At 41.7% G+C, this 16,554-nt stretch overlaps 1 protein-coding gene across 1 annotated transcript in view; it reads right to left on the minus strand.

Annotated features, from left to right (window-relative positions):
• The window catches only part of LOC145400524 (zwei Ig domain protein zig-8-like), a 126,341-nt gene that overhangs the window by 46,006 nt on the left and 63,781 nt on the right, over window positions 1-16,554 (minus strand). The window contains exon 3 of the mRNA XM_080273046.1: window positions 12,862-13,072. Within this exon, the coding sequence (XP_080129172.1) occupies window positions 12,862-13,072 (211 nt within the window). The remainder of the gene's footprint in view (window positions 1-12,861; window positions 13,073-16,554) is intronic.

Below are 16,554 nucleotides of genomic sequence, written 5' to 3' on the forward strand. Positions count from 1 at the left end.
AAAAAGAACTTGTTTTCTGTAATATCTTGGTGCAAAATAAAATACGAAATGCGACATCTGGACAATCAGTAAATCACGGTGTGTAAATTGTACCCTGGACGCAGAAGGGGCTCGGGAATATCAAACCCATAACTAGATCTAAGCATCTAACCCTTCAGCTTGTGCCGATGTACTTCAACCATATTCATGCCATCTCCAGACGGTTTTCTTCAGGTGACAAAAATCCTGTCACTCAGATGATTAACCCCGTCAACATTAAGACTGTTTTTAATTATACCTGCTACCTCCAGATGGTTCTATTCAGGAGGGACTTTTCAAAACCGAGGAGTTATATACAGCCATCATACAAATCTTTAGTACTGAAAATTATTCGTAAGCTGCATAAAATTATTCAGTATAAGTCGAAAATAAAATATAAACAATAATTTTTGACTGAACTTGTTCATCACTATTTCAAGATGAGAATATTTGAAGGCTTACATGATATATGAGGAAAAAGCATGTGGCCCGTTTGATTTTTATGGGTACTCTGATGATAAATCAATTACTTTTGTGGCTTCTTCCTCTTCATCGATCTTACCCAGCTCATACGCTGTATAATACCGAGGAATATGATTAAGTTCATAATACTGTACGTATGCAGCCGTCCTTTTTATCACTACTAATGCTACTGGCAGCCTGACTATTTTATTCAGCTCAGCCAAAACGCGACATGATGAAGAGGTTATAGACCGTCTCCTTTAGAAAGATTTTCTATTAACCCCAACGATAAAATGACGTTCATTAAATTTTTACTCTTACTACTGCCAGACAATTTCATTCAGCTTTTAAGGAATTCCTTGTAGTAAAAAAAAAAAAAAGAACTATCGATTAGAAGCACTCCCCATTACCACACGCGCAATCCCGAGTCACGCAAGATACTCTGAATTTATGAGCTAATCCTTTCAGCTTGAACTGAAATGAATAATAGTTTCCTTGCGCCAGGTATCAAAGACCACATGACGCTAAATCATAGCAAAGATATATGACTAGCAATGGAACAGAAAGGGGACAGAAGAAAAGGAGAACGACAATTAAAGCTAAAAAAACAATAAAATAATAAAACAAGGAAAAGACACTATGTAGATAAGACATAACCTTAGAAAATCAATAAAACATAGGAGAAAGTGTATAAAATTTAATGTCATGCAATAGACCAATACGAGTCAAAAATAACATTAGCCGGTTCACAGAAGAGTCCAGGATAAACTTAAAATATCGGCTCAAAGAGATGGACGGCCAGGACAAAATAGAGAAGGACGAGAACACTAATATAAGGAGGGCAGTCGAGAAAATATTAAAGAACTGACAAAGTCGTGTCACAATTCCATCAAAGTGGAGGAGGATCTTCAGACATCAAATGGCCATGGGTCAAACGGGACACACAATCCAGAAACGTGCCAAGGTTGTCTCCCAGTGGCGAGTACGACGACAAAGGGGGGACCAAGGTGTCACGATGGGTTTAATGGCATGAAGTTTAGCACAGGTAGCTCAGGACCAGCTAGACAACCAGCGCTGATTACGAAGCTTCGAGATGGCATGAAAGAAGTCTGACACCGGGAAAGAACGGAAATGTATGAGGGATGATCTGATGGTAGTACGAGCTGGTAAGACATTCATGGCCTCATTGTCAGGGATACCAAAATTACTAGGTATCCAACGGAACCATACAGACTAATGATTCACCGACAATCGGAACAGCCATTCTAGAATCCGAAGGACAATAGGGTAAGACGGTGAGGCCAAACGCAGCAGGAAAAGAGCAGTGCGTGAGTCTGAAAGCAAAATAAATGATTTAGAAGGATAAATGTGAGTCTGCTGCACAGCAACCAGCAATGAATAAAGTTCAACTGTTAAAACGGCAGCAACCTGAGGTAGGTTGTATGCATAAGAGCGATCAGAAAAGGAGACTGCAAATCCCGTACCCCTAGATGTCTTAGAACCGTCAGCATAAACATGAATAGCAGAAGAGTGTACACATGAATGAGCAAAAAAGGACAAATGAAGAGTGGTAACTGAAGCAGGGGATTTTGAGAAAGGCAAAATCAAATAACAGACAGTCGGACATTGTAAGAACCAGGGAGGAAAGATGGCTGGGTGGAACAAAACAATATTTTCGACTTCAAGCATAAAAGAAGCAAGAAACTGAACACGAAGAGAACAAGGAGGACTGGTGAGGGGGTAAAGGAGAAGTAACCCCTCGACGGAGGGAGGTAAATGGAGGACTGATTTGCCAGGAAGCTGATGAAGCTGGGGATAATAATGGGGGGATAAAGGTGCCCATCAGCGACATAGAAAATGGATCCCTGACTCGACATAGAGGCTGTCAACTGGAAAAGATTTAAAAGCACCACGAGCTAATCGGATACAAAGATGATGGACAGAATCTAACTGACACAAGACATTAGTGGATGAAGGAGTAAATCTGACATCCACCATTTAATTCTGACTAACAAATAATCTTATGTAGATGTAGCAGTATTAGGATCTACACCCAAAGACACATAGGACAAGGTCTGGAGCAGGTGGAGGGATTGGAGGGCAGAAACTCTTAAAGAGGAGATATGTGCATTCCAAGTCAATCAACAGTCAAAAACGAGGCCAAAGAATGTAAAGATCGATAAGGAAGCGATGAATTGTAAAGAGTGAGAGGTGGTTGAAGGATATGGCAACGTCGAGTGAAAGTGATTGCAAATGACCTGTAGGTGGAGAACCGGATGCCATGAGTCGTTGCCTAATGTGAAGCTTTGATAATTGCTAATCACATAAGGTGTTGCAGTGTATTCATATTAGAACCAGCGGCAAATACTGCAAAATTGTAGACGTGTAAAGATGAATGTACACTTGATAAAAGGAAAGAGATGTCATTAACGGCAATAACAAAAGGTGTGGTGCTAAGAACACAGCCTTGTGAAATACCTTCACACAATGGAAAGGAAGGAGATAGTGAACCACATGCATAGATATGAAATTTTCTGTTGGATAATAAGTATTTTTTTTTTTCAGTAAAACCCCTCATATTACCATCAACATCAAAAGAATGAATTGTATGGAGGTAATATATTTCTAGGTCACATCACAGGCTTTCTCAAGATCAAAAGAAACAGCAAGGATGGAGTCATTGCATTAAAACACAGACCAAATATAAATTTCCAACAGGATTAAAGGGTCTAAAGCACATCGCGAAGGCTAAAACCCAAGCTGCACTGGTAAAAGAAGTTGACGAGATTACAATATCCACATAAGCCTAATAGTGACCATGCGTTCAAGGACCTTACAAAGCCAGCTTCTCAAGGCAACTGGACGAAAGTTTTGTGGCAGATTATCATCTCTGAATGGTTTAAGGAAGGGCATAATTAAGGCTACACTCAGGCACTAGGAAAAGTACCTTCAGACCAGACCCTATAAAGTGCCAGCAGGACGCGGACAGTATCTACAGAGCGATGTTTCAGCATTTTGTAATGAATGCCATCGAAGCCTCTACTTGTAACCCTACAGGCACATAGAGCAAACCGTAACTTAGAAAGGGGAAATGAAGCATTATAAGACTCTGCAGAAGACGGCTGGAACATAATTACAACACGTTCAGTAACAGAGCGAAGAGTATAGAATTCAGCAGGCAGGTGAGAGCCAATACTATCTATCTATCTATTGCCAGACGCCTCAATCCCGTTTGGGGTGGCCACAAACAAATCGCCTCCAAGTCACCCTGTCCCCCGCCATTTCACTGCCCTGCTCCCAACTCACACCCCCCTCTCTCATATACCTCTCCACCCCATCCCTCCATCTCATCCTCGGCCTCCCCCTCCCTCTTCCCCCCTCCACCTCACTCACATACACTCTCTTCGTCAGTCTTTCACCCTCCATCATCTCCACATGGCCAAACCACCTCAGTGTGTTCCTCATAACACTTCCTATCACATCCACATCCACACCACAACGCTCCTTTATATCCTCATTCGTCAGCCTGTCTCTCCACGTGACTCCACAGGCTCCTCTTAAATAACTCATTTCCACTGCTCTCACTCTTGACTTGTGTCCTTCCAACAATGTCCAAGCTTCACTTCCGTACGTTAGAGTTGGTATCACAATACTGTCATGTAGTAACTTTTTCACTTCCATGCTCACTTCCCTGTTTCTTATCACTGCTTTCAAGGAACCAGCAACCTTTCTTCCCTGCTGTACCCTTTCAAGCACTTCACCCTCCAAACCTCCATCCTTACTCATCACACTACCCAAATACTTAAACGTACTCACATTTTCCAATTCCTCACCATCCAACCTCGCTGTACATTCACTAACTTCACCTCTCTCAAAGACCATCACTTTACTCTTCCCTATATTCACCTTTAGGTTCCGTTTCTTACACACTCTCTCAAACTCATCCACCAAGCCTTGCAGCTCCCCTTCGTCTTCACTCAACAACACAGTATCATCTGCAAACAACAGTACAGGGAGTTTCCAAACACTATCCTCTCTCACCAGGGCCACTCCAACATCCACTACCCTACCTTGTACCTCTTTTATTACCCCATCCATGTACAGATTGAACAACCATGGAGACATGACTCATCCCTGTTTCAAACCAATTTTCAAAGAGAAAAATTCACTTAGTTCACCATCCACACGCACTGCAGCCTTCGCACCATCGTACATACTCTTCACAGCATTCAACAACTTCCCATCTACTCCATAGATTCTTAATACTTTCCACAATCCTTGTCTATCCACCCTGTCATATGCTTTCTCCAAATCCATGAAAGCTGCATACAACTTCTTTCCCTTCTCTAGAAACTTTTCCACTAAAGATCTAAGAATGAATATCTGATCTACACAACCTCTTCCCTTCCTAAAGCCTCCCTGTTCTTCTCCAACTAATTTCTCTGTTCTTTCTCTAACTCTGTCTATAAGTATCCTACCATACTCTTTTCCTATTATACTAAGAAGACAAATGCCCCTATGATTACCACACACTTCTTTTTCCCCTTTTCCTTTGTACAAGGGAATAATTATACCTGACTTCCAATCCTCCGGGACTCTACCTTCCTCCCAGGCCAATCTGCACATCTTCCACATCCATTCTACTACCATCTCTCCCCCATGCTTCAGCATTTCACCACACACTCCATCAATTCCTGGGGCTTTCCCCGATTTTACTTTCTTCATTGCTTCCGCAACTTCTATCCTACTGATTTCTTCCTGTCTTCTCACCTCCCTCCTTCTCCCAGCCATTCCCCAGCCACTTATACTCGCATTACTTCCATCCTCTACGTTCAACAATTCCTTAAAGTGTTCTCTCCATCTGCTCACTTTTTCTCCCTTCTCCACTAGTAATCTACCATTTTTATCTTTCACTCCCCTGCTAACTTCACTTCCACCCTGTCTTACTCTTTTCACTTCTCTCCAGAACATTTTCTTACAGTCCCTCCACTTTACACTCAAATTCCTTCCAAATTCCTCATCCACTCTCTTCTTACTCTCTCTTACTAATCTTTTCACCTCTCTTCCTTTCCACATATAACTCTCTCTTCCGCCTCTCAACTTCTTCCACGCCCCTATTTCTCATCCATTCATTGTATGCGTTCTTCTTTTGTGCCACAGCCTGTTTCACCTCTTCAGTCCACCATGCTGTTCCTTGCACCCCCCTCCGTCTTCTCTTCCTTCCACACACCACATCACATGCTGCACATATTTCTTCTGTAAATATCTTACACATACCTTCCACATCTCCCATCTGCTCCAATTCATATTTGCCCAATCGTTCCTCCACTTCTCTCTTATACTCTGCCTTTTTCTCATCCTCTTGTAACCTTTCCACTCTCCTTGCAACTACTTCTTCCTCTCGTCTTTCCCTTCTTCTATTCCTCCATCTTACTTGCATCCTAATTCTGGCCACCACCAAGTAGTGGTCAGAAAGTCCACTCCCCCAACCTCTATACACTCTTGCATCCTTTACACATCTTCGCATCCTTTCATCCACACACACATAATCAATCATTGCCTTCCTTTCATTCAGTTCACCACCCACCCTTCTCATCACTCGCCATGTATACCTGTGGATCATTTTATGCCTGAAGAGGGTATTGGCTATCACCAACCCCCTCCCAGCACAAATGTCCACTAACGCACTGCCATTCTCATCTATCTCAGCAGGCACACCCCACTCACCAACTATTCCATCCACCTTCACATTACCAACTTTACCATTCATATCACCAATCAATACTGATTTCACTAAATGAAGCCCCCATTGCATCTGTTACTGAAACAGAATCAGAATCCAAAGTAGCCTACCATTTAGATGGAGGACGAGCAAGAGAGGGAGCAGGCTCACTTGCAATCTTATAAGGGACCAAACTGCTTGAAAGGGGAAGGAATAGTTAATGGAAGAGGCATAAGAGTGCCATCTCTCTCTCTCTCTCTCTCTCTCTCTCTCTCTCTCTCTCTCTCTCTCTTGGCTTCTAACTGTTTGAGAAAAAAACTGCAGTTGCCTACGGAAAAGAATAAGATGGAGAATATGATCACTTATAAGTCATTTACGGCAATAGCTCTTCCACTTAGCATTTAACACACAAGGCCTTGGAACATGCACTGTCCGCCATTGTGAACATTTAGAAGCAACCAAGTGCGTAGATGGAGGAATCACCACATGGTCTGCCCAAAACACTGTACCAGTAAAAGAATCAGGCATATCCTGGACATCACCAGTTGGGAAAAAAGACGAAGTTGCAGTAAGAATGGACATCACCAGCTGGGGAAAAAAGGTAGGGTTGCAGTAAGAATGGACATCACCAGCTGGGAAAATAGTTAAAGTTGCAGTTATGAATGGGCATCACCAGCTGAGAAAAAAAAAAAAGACAAAGTTGCAGTAAGAATGGACATTACCAGCTGGAAAAAAAAAGAAAAAAAAAAAGATAGTGTTGCAGTAAGAATGGACATCACCAGCTGGGAAAAAGAAGGTAAAGTTGCAGTAAAAAGGGAGGAAGTGGGCCAGTCAACTTTATCACAACACCAGTGTAGAAGACGTGGGATGGGAGAGTTAGATGCAAGGCATAAGAATATTGAAAAATGATCATTGCAGTGACAACAGTTTACGACAGACCAATAAAAATCTATGGCATGGACAGGAAAACAAAGTGAGAGGTCAAGGCATAAGAAAGAAAAAATCCGGGCAGCAAAGTGGGTATGGTTGCCACTGTTAAAAATAAAAGGATCATGGGTGGAAATAAAGCCTGGGGTAAATGGCCACATGGATTGATGACAATGTTGTCCCAAGGGGTATGCCTGCAGTTAAAATCTCTAGATAAAACAAGTGGAGAGGAGAGATGAAGACAATAAGTCTCCAGAAGCACAGATGTTAATAAGTACAGGAGGAGAAAATAGATATAATCAATCATTATCCCATGACCAAGGAACACTCATGCCAGAATACAAGGGACTGAGGTAGGGTGCAGTAAAGATCATACGGGACAGTATGAAGGAGTAAAATAGAGATGCTACAAAGTGAATGAAGGAAACTAATAAAAATGTAACTAGGGATAAAAACAGGTAGTCATGTTAAATGAAACAAATTACCGTAGGTTGGATGGCAGACAGCAAATGTAAATCATTACAATAAAGATAAACACTTTGCATATTCCACTGTAGTATGGGCATAAATCCAAGGAATAAAAACAATTAAAGACTAGGGTAAGAAAAAAAAACTGTGGCAGGAAAGGAAGACAGGCATTTTGTGCTAACAGTCAGGATGGCAGAGGCAGCTGGTGACTGCAAATAGGACGAGTGGCCGGAATACTGGGCCATTCCTCAAAAAGGACACAGACTGTCAAGCAGGAATAAAAGGGAAACGAGACACAGGCATAGTAAGGAACCTGGTAGAAGGTAAAGACGAGGGGAGAGGAGGGTACCGGGTATCCAGAGGGAACAGAAGACGCATGGGGAGAGTGGGGAATATGAGGTGGTGACGACGATATGAGAGGCGACAAGACAGAAGTGGACGGGAGTCGGAGGGAGATGTGTGGGAACAGGGTGTAGCTTAACAAACAGAAAAAGGTGGAGGAGAGGACTGGGAGGATCCAGGAATATCAACACCATCAGTGGTGACAGAGAAGCCAGGTGTACATAATTATTGGGGACATGCTAGGAAGAAGGAACCAAAGGCCACGAGCCCGCAATAACTGTTCCTTCCAAGAGAAAAACAAAATACAAGAGAGCGCCAAATTCAAGATCCGATCATTTCGAGATGCCTGGACACACTGCGTTTGAAAGACTAGAGATCATGGCTAGCAGGAAATACAGACAGAGGGAGACAGTTCCAGAGTTGACCTGTTGCATAAATGAAAGACTGGGAGTAACGGTTAACTCTTGCATTAGAGAGTTGGACAGAAAAGGGATGAGAGTTTGCTGCTAGATGGGTGCTACTCGCCCGTCGTAGAGGTGGAGGAATGCAAGCAGACAGTTCAGAGGAGCAGTGATCATTGAGATAGCGATAGAAAAGAGATAAAGATGCAACAGTGCGGCAAAGAGACAGAGGTTGCAGGGGGCCAGTAAGAGGAGGATTCTTTGATTAAGTCTAAACTTTCACCATCACCAAGAGCCTCAACTTCCAACAATGAAAATCTCTGAGCAGATGAAGGTTGCAATGGAAATGAATCAGAGCAGCTAACACTACACTGACTTGTTGGACGGGTGACAGGAGCTCTATGCAACACATGTTTGGCAGGTGGTGTCAGGGAAATAAAGAAAGGGGAAGTGACTTTAAAAGACTGTTTTAGTGGGTCTGAACTAACCTCGCCAAAGGGGCGTTTGGAGGGGAGAGACGGAAAGGAAAAATAAGCTGAAGAGACAAGGGGGCATGGTGGAGGGGAGAGCTCAAAGGTGGGGTGCAAAGAAAACGAAAGAGAAGGATCCAGGACAGACAGGAGGTAGAAGTAACTACAAGAGGAGCTGAGAATGCAACATAAGAAGTCATAGGGAAGGCAGAAGTAGGTCAAGACGGTCAAGCAGAATGATGCATGGAACATAAACGACTGAAATATAAGTCACATCCTGTGAAGCCATGTTGGTGAACTTCTGTTAAGAGCCCCTTGTAAAGAAAGGCCCAGCTAAGCCTGCAAGACTGCAACCTCACAATCAAACCGATAAACAGAACATCCACCATACAACGCTGACTGTGCAGGGCATTAATTTGGACGGCATTGCACGGTGGCAAACCAAACATCCCTGTCATGACTGACTTGAGCATAGAGGAGACAAGTGAGGGGAGACCTACAGAGCTTAGCAGGGAGACCAGTGCCAGCAACATCGGCATTAGCATGGGACTGGCAGGCACTCCTTCACAGCCGGACAGATACCAATAACAATAACGAAATCAGGGAGTGCATGACTGTCAAAGATCACTTTCGCACCATTTGTTGATCTCTGGCAGTATTCAATCACATGGAGTGTGATGCTGGATATAGAAATGATACAGCGACCTTGCAATTCTGTGATGACCTTAATGGCAGCATCACAATCAGGAAATGAACGGCCACCAAATTGTACATCAGAAGAAACCTGAAGGTCACTCAGTGGAGCGTATCTCACCAACAAGGGCATGTAATTTCCAAACCGCTTTTCATAATGAGTTTAGTTTTCTCATTATTGATTAGGGTTCCACAGAAAGTGTTTTCCAGATCTAAAATCTGTAATACGATCCGGATCGGTCCCAAAAGTTAATCGATTGTTCCCTGGGACATGGGCTATCTTCCCACCAAATTTGGTCTAAATCTTTTAATGTTTGAGTAAGCCTGCCAACAGACAAACAAACTAACAAAAAAAACGAACAAACAGGAGTGCAAACATACTCTCCTTGTTGGAGAGAATCAAAATAGTACTGCAGCTAGGGTTCATGTGTTCATGCTTCTCAACAGGGATGGACACACCAAGAGAATCAGTAAGATTGGTGATGTGAGAGGCATGATTTCATTCTGGACTGTAACTACGCGAGAATTATCAAACTGGGGCCAGAAAGAGAACACTGGCTCAACATGGGACAGCGACTAGAGATGAAGTTTCAGGTCATCATTCATAAGAAGGGCAGAGGCAAGCATGATGAAAAATCTGGTCCAAGTAGGTGGGCTGAAGAAGTCATGAAAAGTAATAGTAGAGGAACAAGGTTGGAAGACTGAAGATACTGAGACTGTAGAGGCGGTGGAAACCGAGGAACGGTGGAGGCAGATGTGGAAACAGGCAGCAATGTATAGAGATGAGAACACATACTGGAAAGTAAGAGGTTGGTATGGGGCAAGTGTAGCAATCAAAGAAGTCCCTATATGGGAAGAAGAAGCAGCAGAGTCATCCCCACTATCACCAGTGGTGGAAGGGAGACACTGGATGGAGCTGAAGAGCCAACGGATGAGCCAAGCGATCCAGGCACAAGAGTGTCCATGTCTTCACCAGAAATTGTCAACCACGTCGTGTCATTGGGTGGGCCAGGATACGGGGATGCAGAGACAACAGACAGGGCTAGAGAATGAACTGCTGTGGGATTTGACGAAAAGATGCCATTAACTGCTCAGGGGGCAAAGCTTTTAACCACCGACACCAGTGAAGACTGACTCCCACATGCCCACCATGTACCCTTTGGATTTAAAACAATTATAGAGGCACAACCATAAGCCAATCCACTTGCTGATATAAGAACATGTAAAATGCAAACATCCCCTCCAAACTGTAGTGATGGGCACCCAGCCATATGCCAGAAGTCCTGTTCTAGGAAACAGCCCCCCCTGGAACCGACAGGCCACTCCCTAGAGATAGTCATGCCTTTGAGGCTGTGATATAGCCAGGCCAATCACAACCCCTCCGGTCCACATATTCCCGGGTGGCTCGCTCCCTCCAGTTTCCACAACTGGCCTCAGCACTGACCCCATCCAAGCCACGACAACTTTTTTTCTTCAAAAAAGCGGAAAATTTAAATAAAAGTGGAAGTGTTCGTGCTATGTATGCCAAAGATATCACAGAAGAGTAGGAAAAGGAGCCAGAAGGTGATAAAAAAAAGTCCTGAAAAAATTAGTTAGACCTGCAGTTGGGAAATAGGGCCACTTTAAGATGGCATCACAACCCTTTCGCCAACCCCGAAGTTCCGTCACTATGGCAAAGTGTCAGGAACTGGGAGTTCTTTCAGCTATATCACGCCTTTCATCTTTAGTGTTGCTATCCTAGACATAAGCTTCACCAACCTTAGGAGAAACTTGTCGAAGTAGATGGTTTAGTTACATCCTTCACACACCCCTTGAGAGAAGAAAAACACGTGGTTTCAGTAAGAATAAATTACCGAACGGGCGTAAAGACGCCATCGCCTTCATGAGACTGAAGCGACATACCTTCTATATATGCCCTGGCTTGCATAAAATACCATAAGCCTTGTTTTCTCGAAAAGCCCCTCCATGATCTCATATAATTTACTAAAAATAACGGGTTTCTTGTCTCTCCAACGAGCACTATTTACAAAATGCGGGATTAACAATAGTTCCTTCATCAGAGGTAAAGATCAGCAACCTAATAAAGGGTAAAACTGAAAGTAATCTTAAATAAAACTGTGTTATTCATAGTAATTATTGTAATAGTTGCCCAAAAGTATTTATAGGTGAGAGCGAGCGAGGTCTTGCAAAAAGACTAATAGAACATAAGGCAGATGTGCATAGGCATAGCACTTAAAATTCCCTAGTCTTGCATATAGATCAGTGGCGGCATCTACCCAAATGGCAGGAATCTACGATTTTAAAGAAGAGTTTAGACAAAAAGATGAGAAAAACTTTAAATGCAGTACACACACACACACACAAATATATATATATATATATATATATATATATATATATATATATATATATATATATATATATATATATATATATATATATATATATATATATATATATATATATATATATAAAATAGAGAGAGAGAGAGAGAGAAAGAAAAGAAGTTACTAATCATAGAGATGGCTTTATGTGTTGGTTAATCACTGCAGCAGCTGTGCCTCTGACCTCACCAAATGGGAGGAGGGGAAAGGGGAGAAATTAAACATATGGAGGAGAGGGGCCAGGTCATGATAAGACCACGTGGTCAGGCCAGCACAATACAGGAGGGTAGTCAATCTGCAACAGACACGACAAAGGTCCTAGGGACGTCCTGTATATAGATATATATGAGTTCCTCACTTTTGTACAGTTGGAGGTGAAAATAAAACTTGATATCTTTTCTGTTTCCCCCACTCATTCTTATCCAACTGTCAAGATGAAACAAGCATATCATTATCAGTATCATTCTCACCACTGCCACCGACATCATCACCATCAACATGGTCATCATCACCCTCATCACAGTACTCATTCATTCTGACATCATTACTTCTCACAGTTAGGATAATTATGTCAAATGTCCACCGCCATATTTATAATCACCACTCTCTCTCTCTCTCTCTCTCTCTCTCTCTCTCTCTCTCTCTCTCTCTCTCTCTCTCTCTATATATATATATATATATATATATATATATATATATATATATATATATATATATATATATATATATATATATATATCATTACCACTCGTTAGTTATCATCATTATCATCACCATCATATCTTCATGATCACTACACTCTACAAAGTTACCATGTTATATTTCCTCTTTCCGTCATCAACATCATCATCATTATCATCAGTACCACTGTAATCGTATCATCATTATTATTATTATTATCATCATCATCATCAATCCACTCTACACATTTACCATCCTCACAGTTCTATCATTAACATTATCATCCCACTCACCAACCACACTGAGCTTGACGGACACGGCAATGACCGGTCGAGTGGGTATGGAGCACTCATAAAGCCCCGAATCAGAGGGCTCGGGGTTTCGAAGCACCAATATCCAGTCCCCGGTGCCCTCCTCCCGGTGCGCCGAGAACCGAACGTCCGTGGTGAACGTGAACGACCCCACCGTGAGCACGTGAAGGTCCCGGTGGCGGATCCATGACACCTGGGGAAGAAGGTAAAGTTAGATTAAGTCAGGTCATGTTAGGTTAGGTTTGGTTAGTTCAGGTTGGACTGGGTTTGGTTAGATAAGGCTGTTATGTTAGCGATTCTGAGCGATGAACCCAAGGTAAGGGCACAGAATTCCTGGTATTAAAATTCATGAGATCTTTAGGGTGCGAGAAAATAAAGTAATGTTAGGCCAGTGTCCCATATGCGGTGTCGAATTCGAGAAACCTGTTGGGATGAAAGGAAGTGAGATTAGTGGCGAAAGACGAAGCTGGGTTAGATTAGGCTTGGTTAGGTGCTGGCAGATTAGGAGATATTAAGTAAGGTTAGGACGGCATTCAGTAGGCAATGACAAATCCATAAAAGTTGTGTGGGTGGAAGTAGGTGAGGGTAGGTTAGGTGAGGTTAAGTTAGTACTCCATAGCTTGTGTATCATGATAATGCTGCTACGCATTTACTCTAACATGACGAAAACCTCTACCCTTTTCAGCTCAGCTAATGATCAAGTGTAGTCGGAATGGAGGTCGGCTTGACCAGTAACCACAGAGACTCATTCGTACCTCATAACTCAGGCTTATCGAATTTCATGCAACCACGACTTATTATTCCAGTTGTAGCCTGTAGGAGTAACTCACTGCCATCAGGTTAAACAAAGCGACTCTCGTCTGCCGCGTCTCCAACAAATGAAGGGTAATAACTTCAGCCTAAGACTCAGGTAATATTTAAATTAAGTACACATATCACATTCTGTTGTAAGAGGGAGACTGCTTGCAAGATGTAATTTTTTTTTTATTGCAGCAGCTCTGGAAGAAAATCTGAAAGAAAAAGAGCAAGAGCTACATTAGATATAGCAAAAAATAAAACTTGAAAGCATCTAGAAAGCTCATACATTCGCCAATGCCAGTAAAATTTATTATTTATTTTTGCATCCAGATCTGGATCCACTTCAAAATCTAATACATTCTTCCTTGACCCACTGCATACCCATCCACCAGATTTCACTGAAACTGAGTGACAACTTTTGAGATATTTTGTACACAATTACACAGATACATCTGAACACAACCAAAATCCAACTTCGCCGACGGAGTAAACAGGTCATGAAAGCTAGTTAATATTACAGATTATACATGTGCTTCACTCTCATCTTAAATGTCGGGACCAACTGCCTAGCTCCGGGCTCCTACGCTCCTCATGGGGCACTGTAGGATTGGATGATGGATGGATGGATACATGTGCTACTTACACTATAAGACAACATTTCGACTACCCTGTATAGCATACATATATATATATATATATATATATATATATATATATATATATATATATATATATATATATATATATATATACACATAAATTCATGCATATATTAAAACATACATACTGTACAATCAGTTAAAAAGGTATCGAAGCACATTTGGCGCAAAATAATCTGACACCAAGGACGACGGCTGTTGGAAAATGCCGGTTGCCCCTTTTCCCCACACTGGGAAACGAGCTTTCAGACGTATATCACATATCGTCATATATCCGGTCGGTATGATAATATGTATATTCTGATGACAGTCGATTGAGCCTCTAAGGACTTTACAACCGATATTGGTCACTGAGGATATCACTGTACCGTTCCTGCTCATACTTTATTGATTGACCATGGATATTATATATATATATATATATATATATATATATATATATATATATATATATATACCTAAGCACAGAGACAGATAGATAGATGGATAATAGGTAGTTGGATAACTTTTTGGCTTTCTGATGTATGTGTACTATAAGTCTTGGGTTCGGAACCCATGTTTTGACCAATATACTGGGTGCTGGTAAGAAAAGACATCGCATAAACGGAATGGTGGTGACACGGAGAAGGGGTAAGAGGTGAATTTGAGGAGTGGGAGTAAGATGAAAGCAAGATGGAAAGCAGAAATAAGACCCTGGCAACAACGAGAGACAGACAGACAGACAGACAGTGTGAGTGTGTGTGTGTGTGTGTGTGTGTGTGTGTGTGTGTGTGTGTGTGTGTGTGTGTGTGTACAAAGCAGAAGGCCATCCAATCAATTCCTCCAATCTACATCGGCAATAAAAAAGTGAAAATGATCTCCTCGCCATACCTAAAAACCCTAATGGACTTATGACACGGAACGTCGAATGGACAGATTAAATATTTAGTCTGTCGTAATCCAGGAAAAGAAGCTATCGATGTGCAGTTGAATGTGAGTGGTATGGTGACTCTATACATCTACCTATCTATCTATCTATCTGAATATCTATCTGTCTGTCTACCTGTCTACAGCCGGACGCCTTAACCCCAAAAGAAGTGAAAACAAACAAATCGCCTCCATGTCAACTTATTCCCGTCTATCAAGCTGTCTTTTCTCCAACTCACACAATCCTACTCTCATATCCCTCCATCTCATCCTCGGTGTTCCCTTCCCCCTCTTCCTCCTCCACCTCATACACTCTTCTAGTCAGTCTCTTCTTATCCACCTTCTCCTCACGGTTAAACTCATTGTCAGCTGAATAAAAGCATCTGATTTAGGCTGGAATACTAACCAGAAATGTGTCAGCTATGAAATGGATAATATTGACAGTATTAACACTCTAAGGCACCCATGACTGACTCAAAACCGAATAAAATCGTTCTATATTAACTGAAATTGAGCGCTAGAGTTGTCACGACTGAGAGAGGGGTAAAACGATGGAAAAATGAGGAGAATAAAAAGTAATAAATTTCAAACGCCAATTACTGAGTTGGTGAGACGTGAAATTAATGTGTGTGTGTGTGTGTGTGTGTGTGTGTGTGTGTGTGTGTGTGTGTGTGTGTGTGTGTGTGTGTGTTATTGTGGGTTGGGATTTTTCGAGTGTCATAATGCTAATGAGAGACATTTGAAGGGATGGGGTTGGAGAGAGAGAGAGAGAGAGAGAGAGAGAGAGAGAGAGAGAGAGAACGTGTACAGTCTAAGAATACACAATCAATCCCTCAGCTGGACGAGACCAGAAAAACTGAGAGCAATCACCAAGCAGTATGTAAATGTATAATGTAAATGTCCTTATGGCAGTTTTATATGAAGTGACGAATGTGACTTAAAAAGGTACTGTAGTCTGTGAAAAGGAGGGGCACAGATGAAGGAGGCTGGCTGGTGCATGGATTAACCTCAGCATTATGGTGACCTGTTTATTGTGATGAATAGTATTATGATTATTACAGTTATTATTATTATTATTATTATTATTATTATTGTCATTATCATTATTATTATTATTATTATTATTATTATTATTATTATTATTACTGCTGAATTACTTTAGGCTGAAGACATCCAGCGGTTTATATGCACCGTAAAATACTTTCTTTTTCCAGGGGGTTAAATATCACTTTCATCAATCCCTTCAACACTGTAATGACTTCTATTTTGAATAAGGACTTCCAGACGCATTATAAAGAACTATAACTATAAC

This window comes from Coenobita brevimanus, chromosome 52 (assembly GCF_032717465.1).
Source record: "Coenobita brevimanus isolate Jiangsu-jjx chromosome 52, ASM3271746v2, whole genome shotgun sequence".
Lineage (NCBI taxonomy): Eukaryota > Metazoa > Arthropoda > Malacostraca > Decapoda > Coenobitidae > Coenobita > Coenobita brevimanus.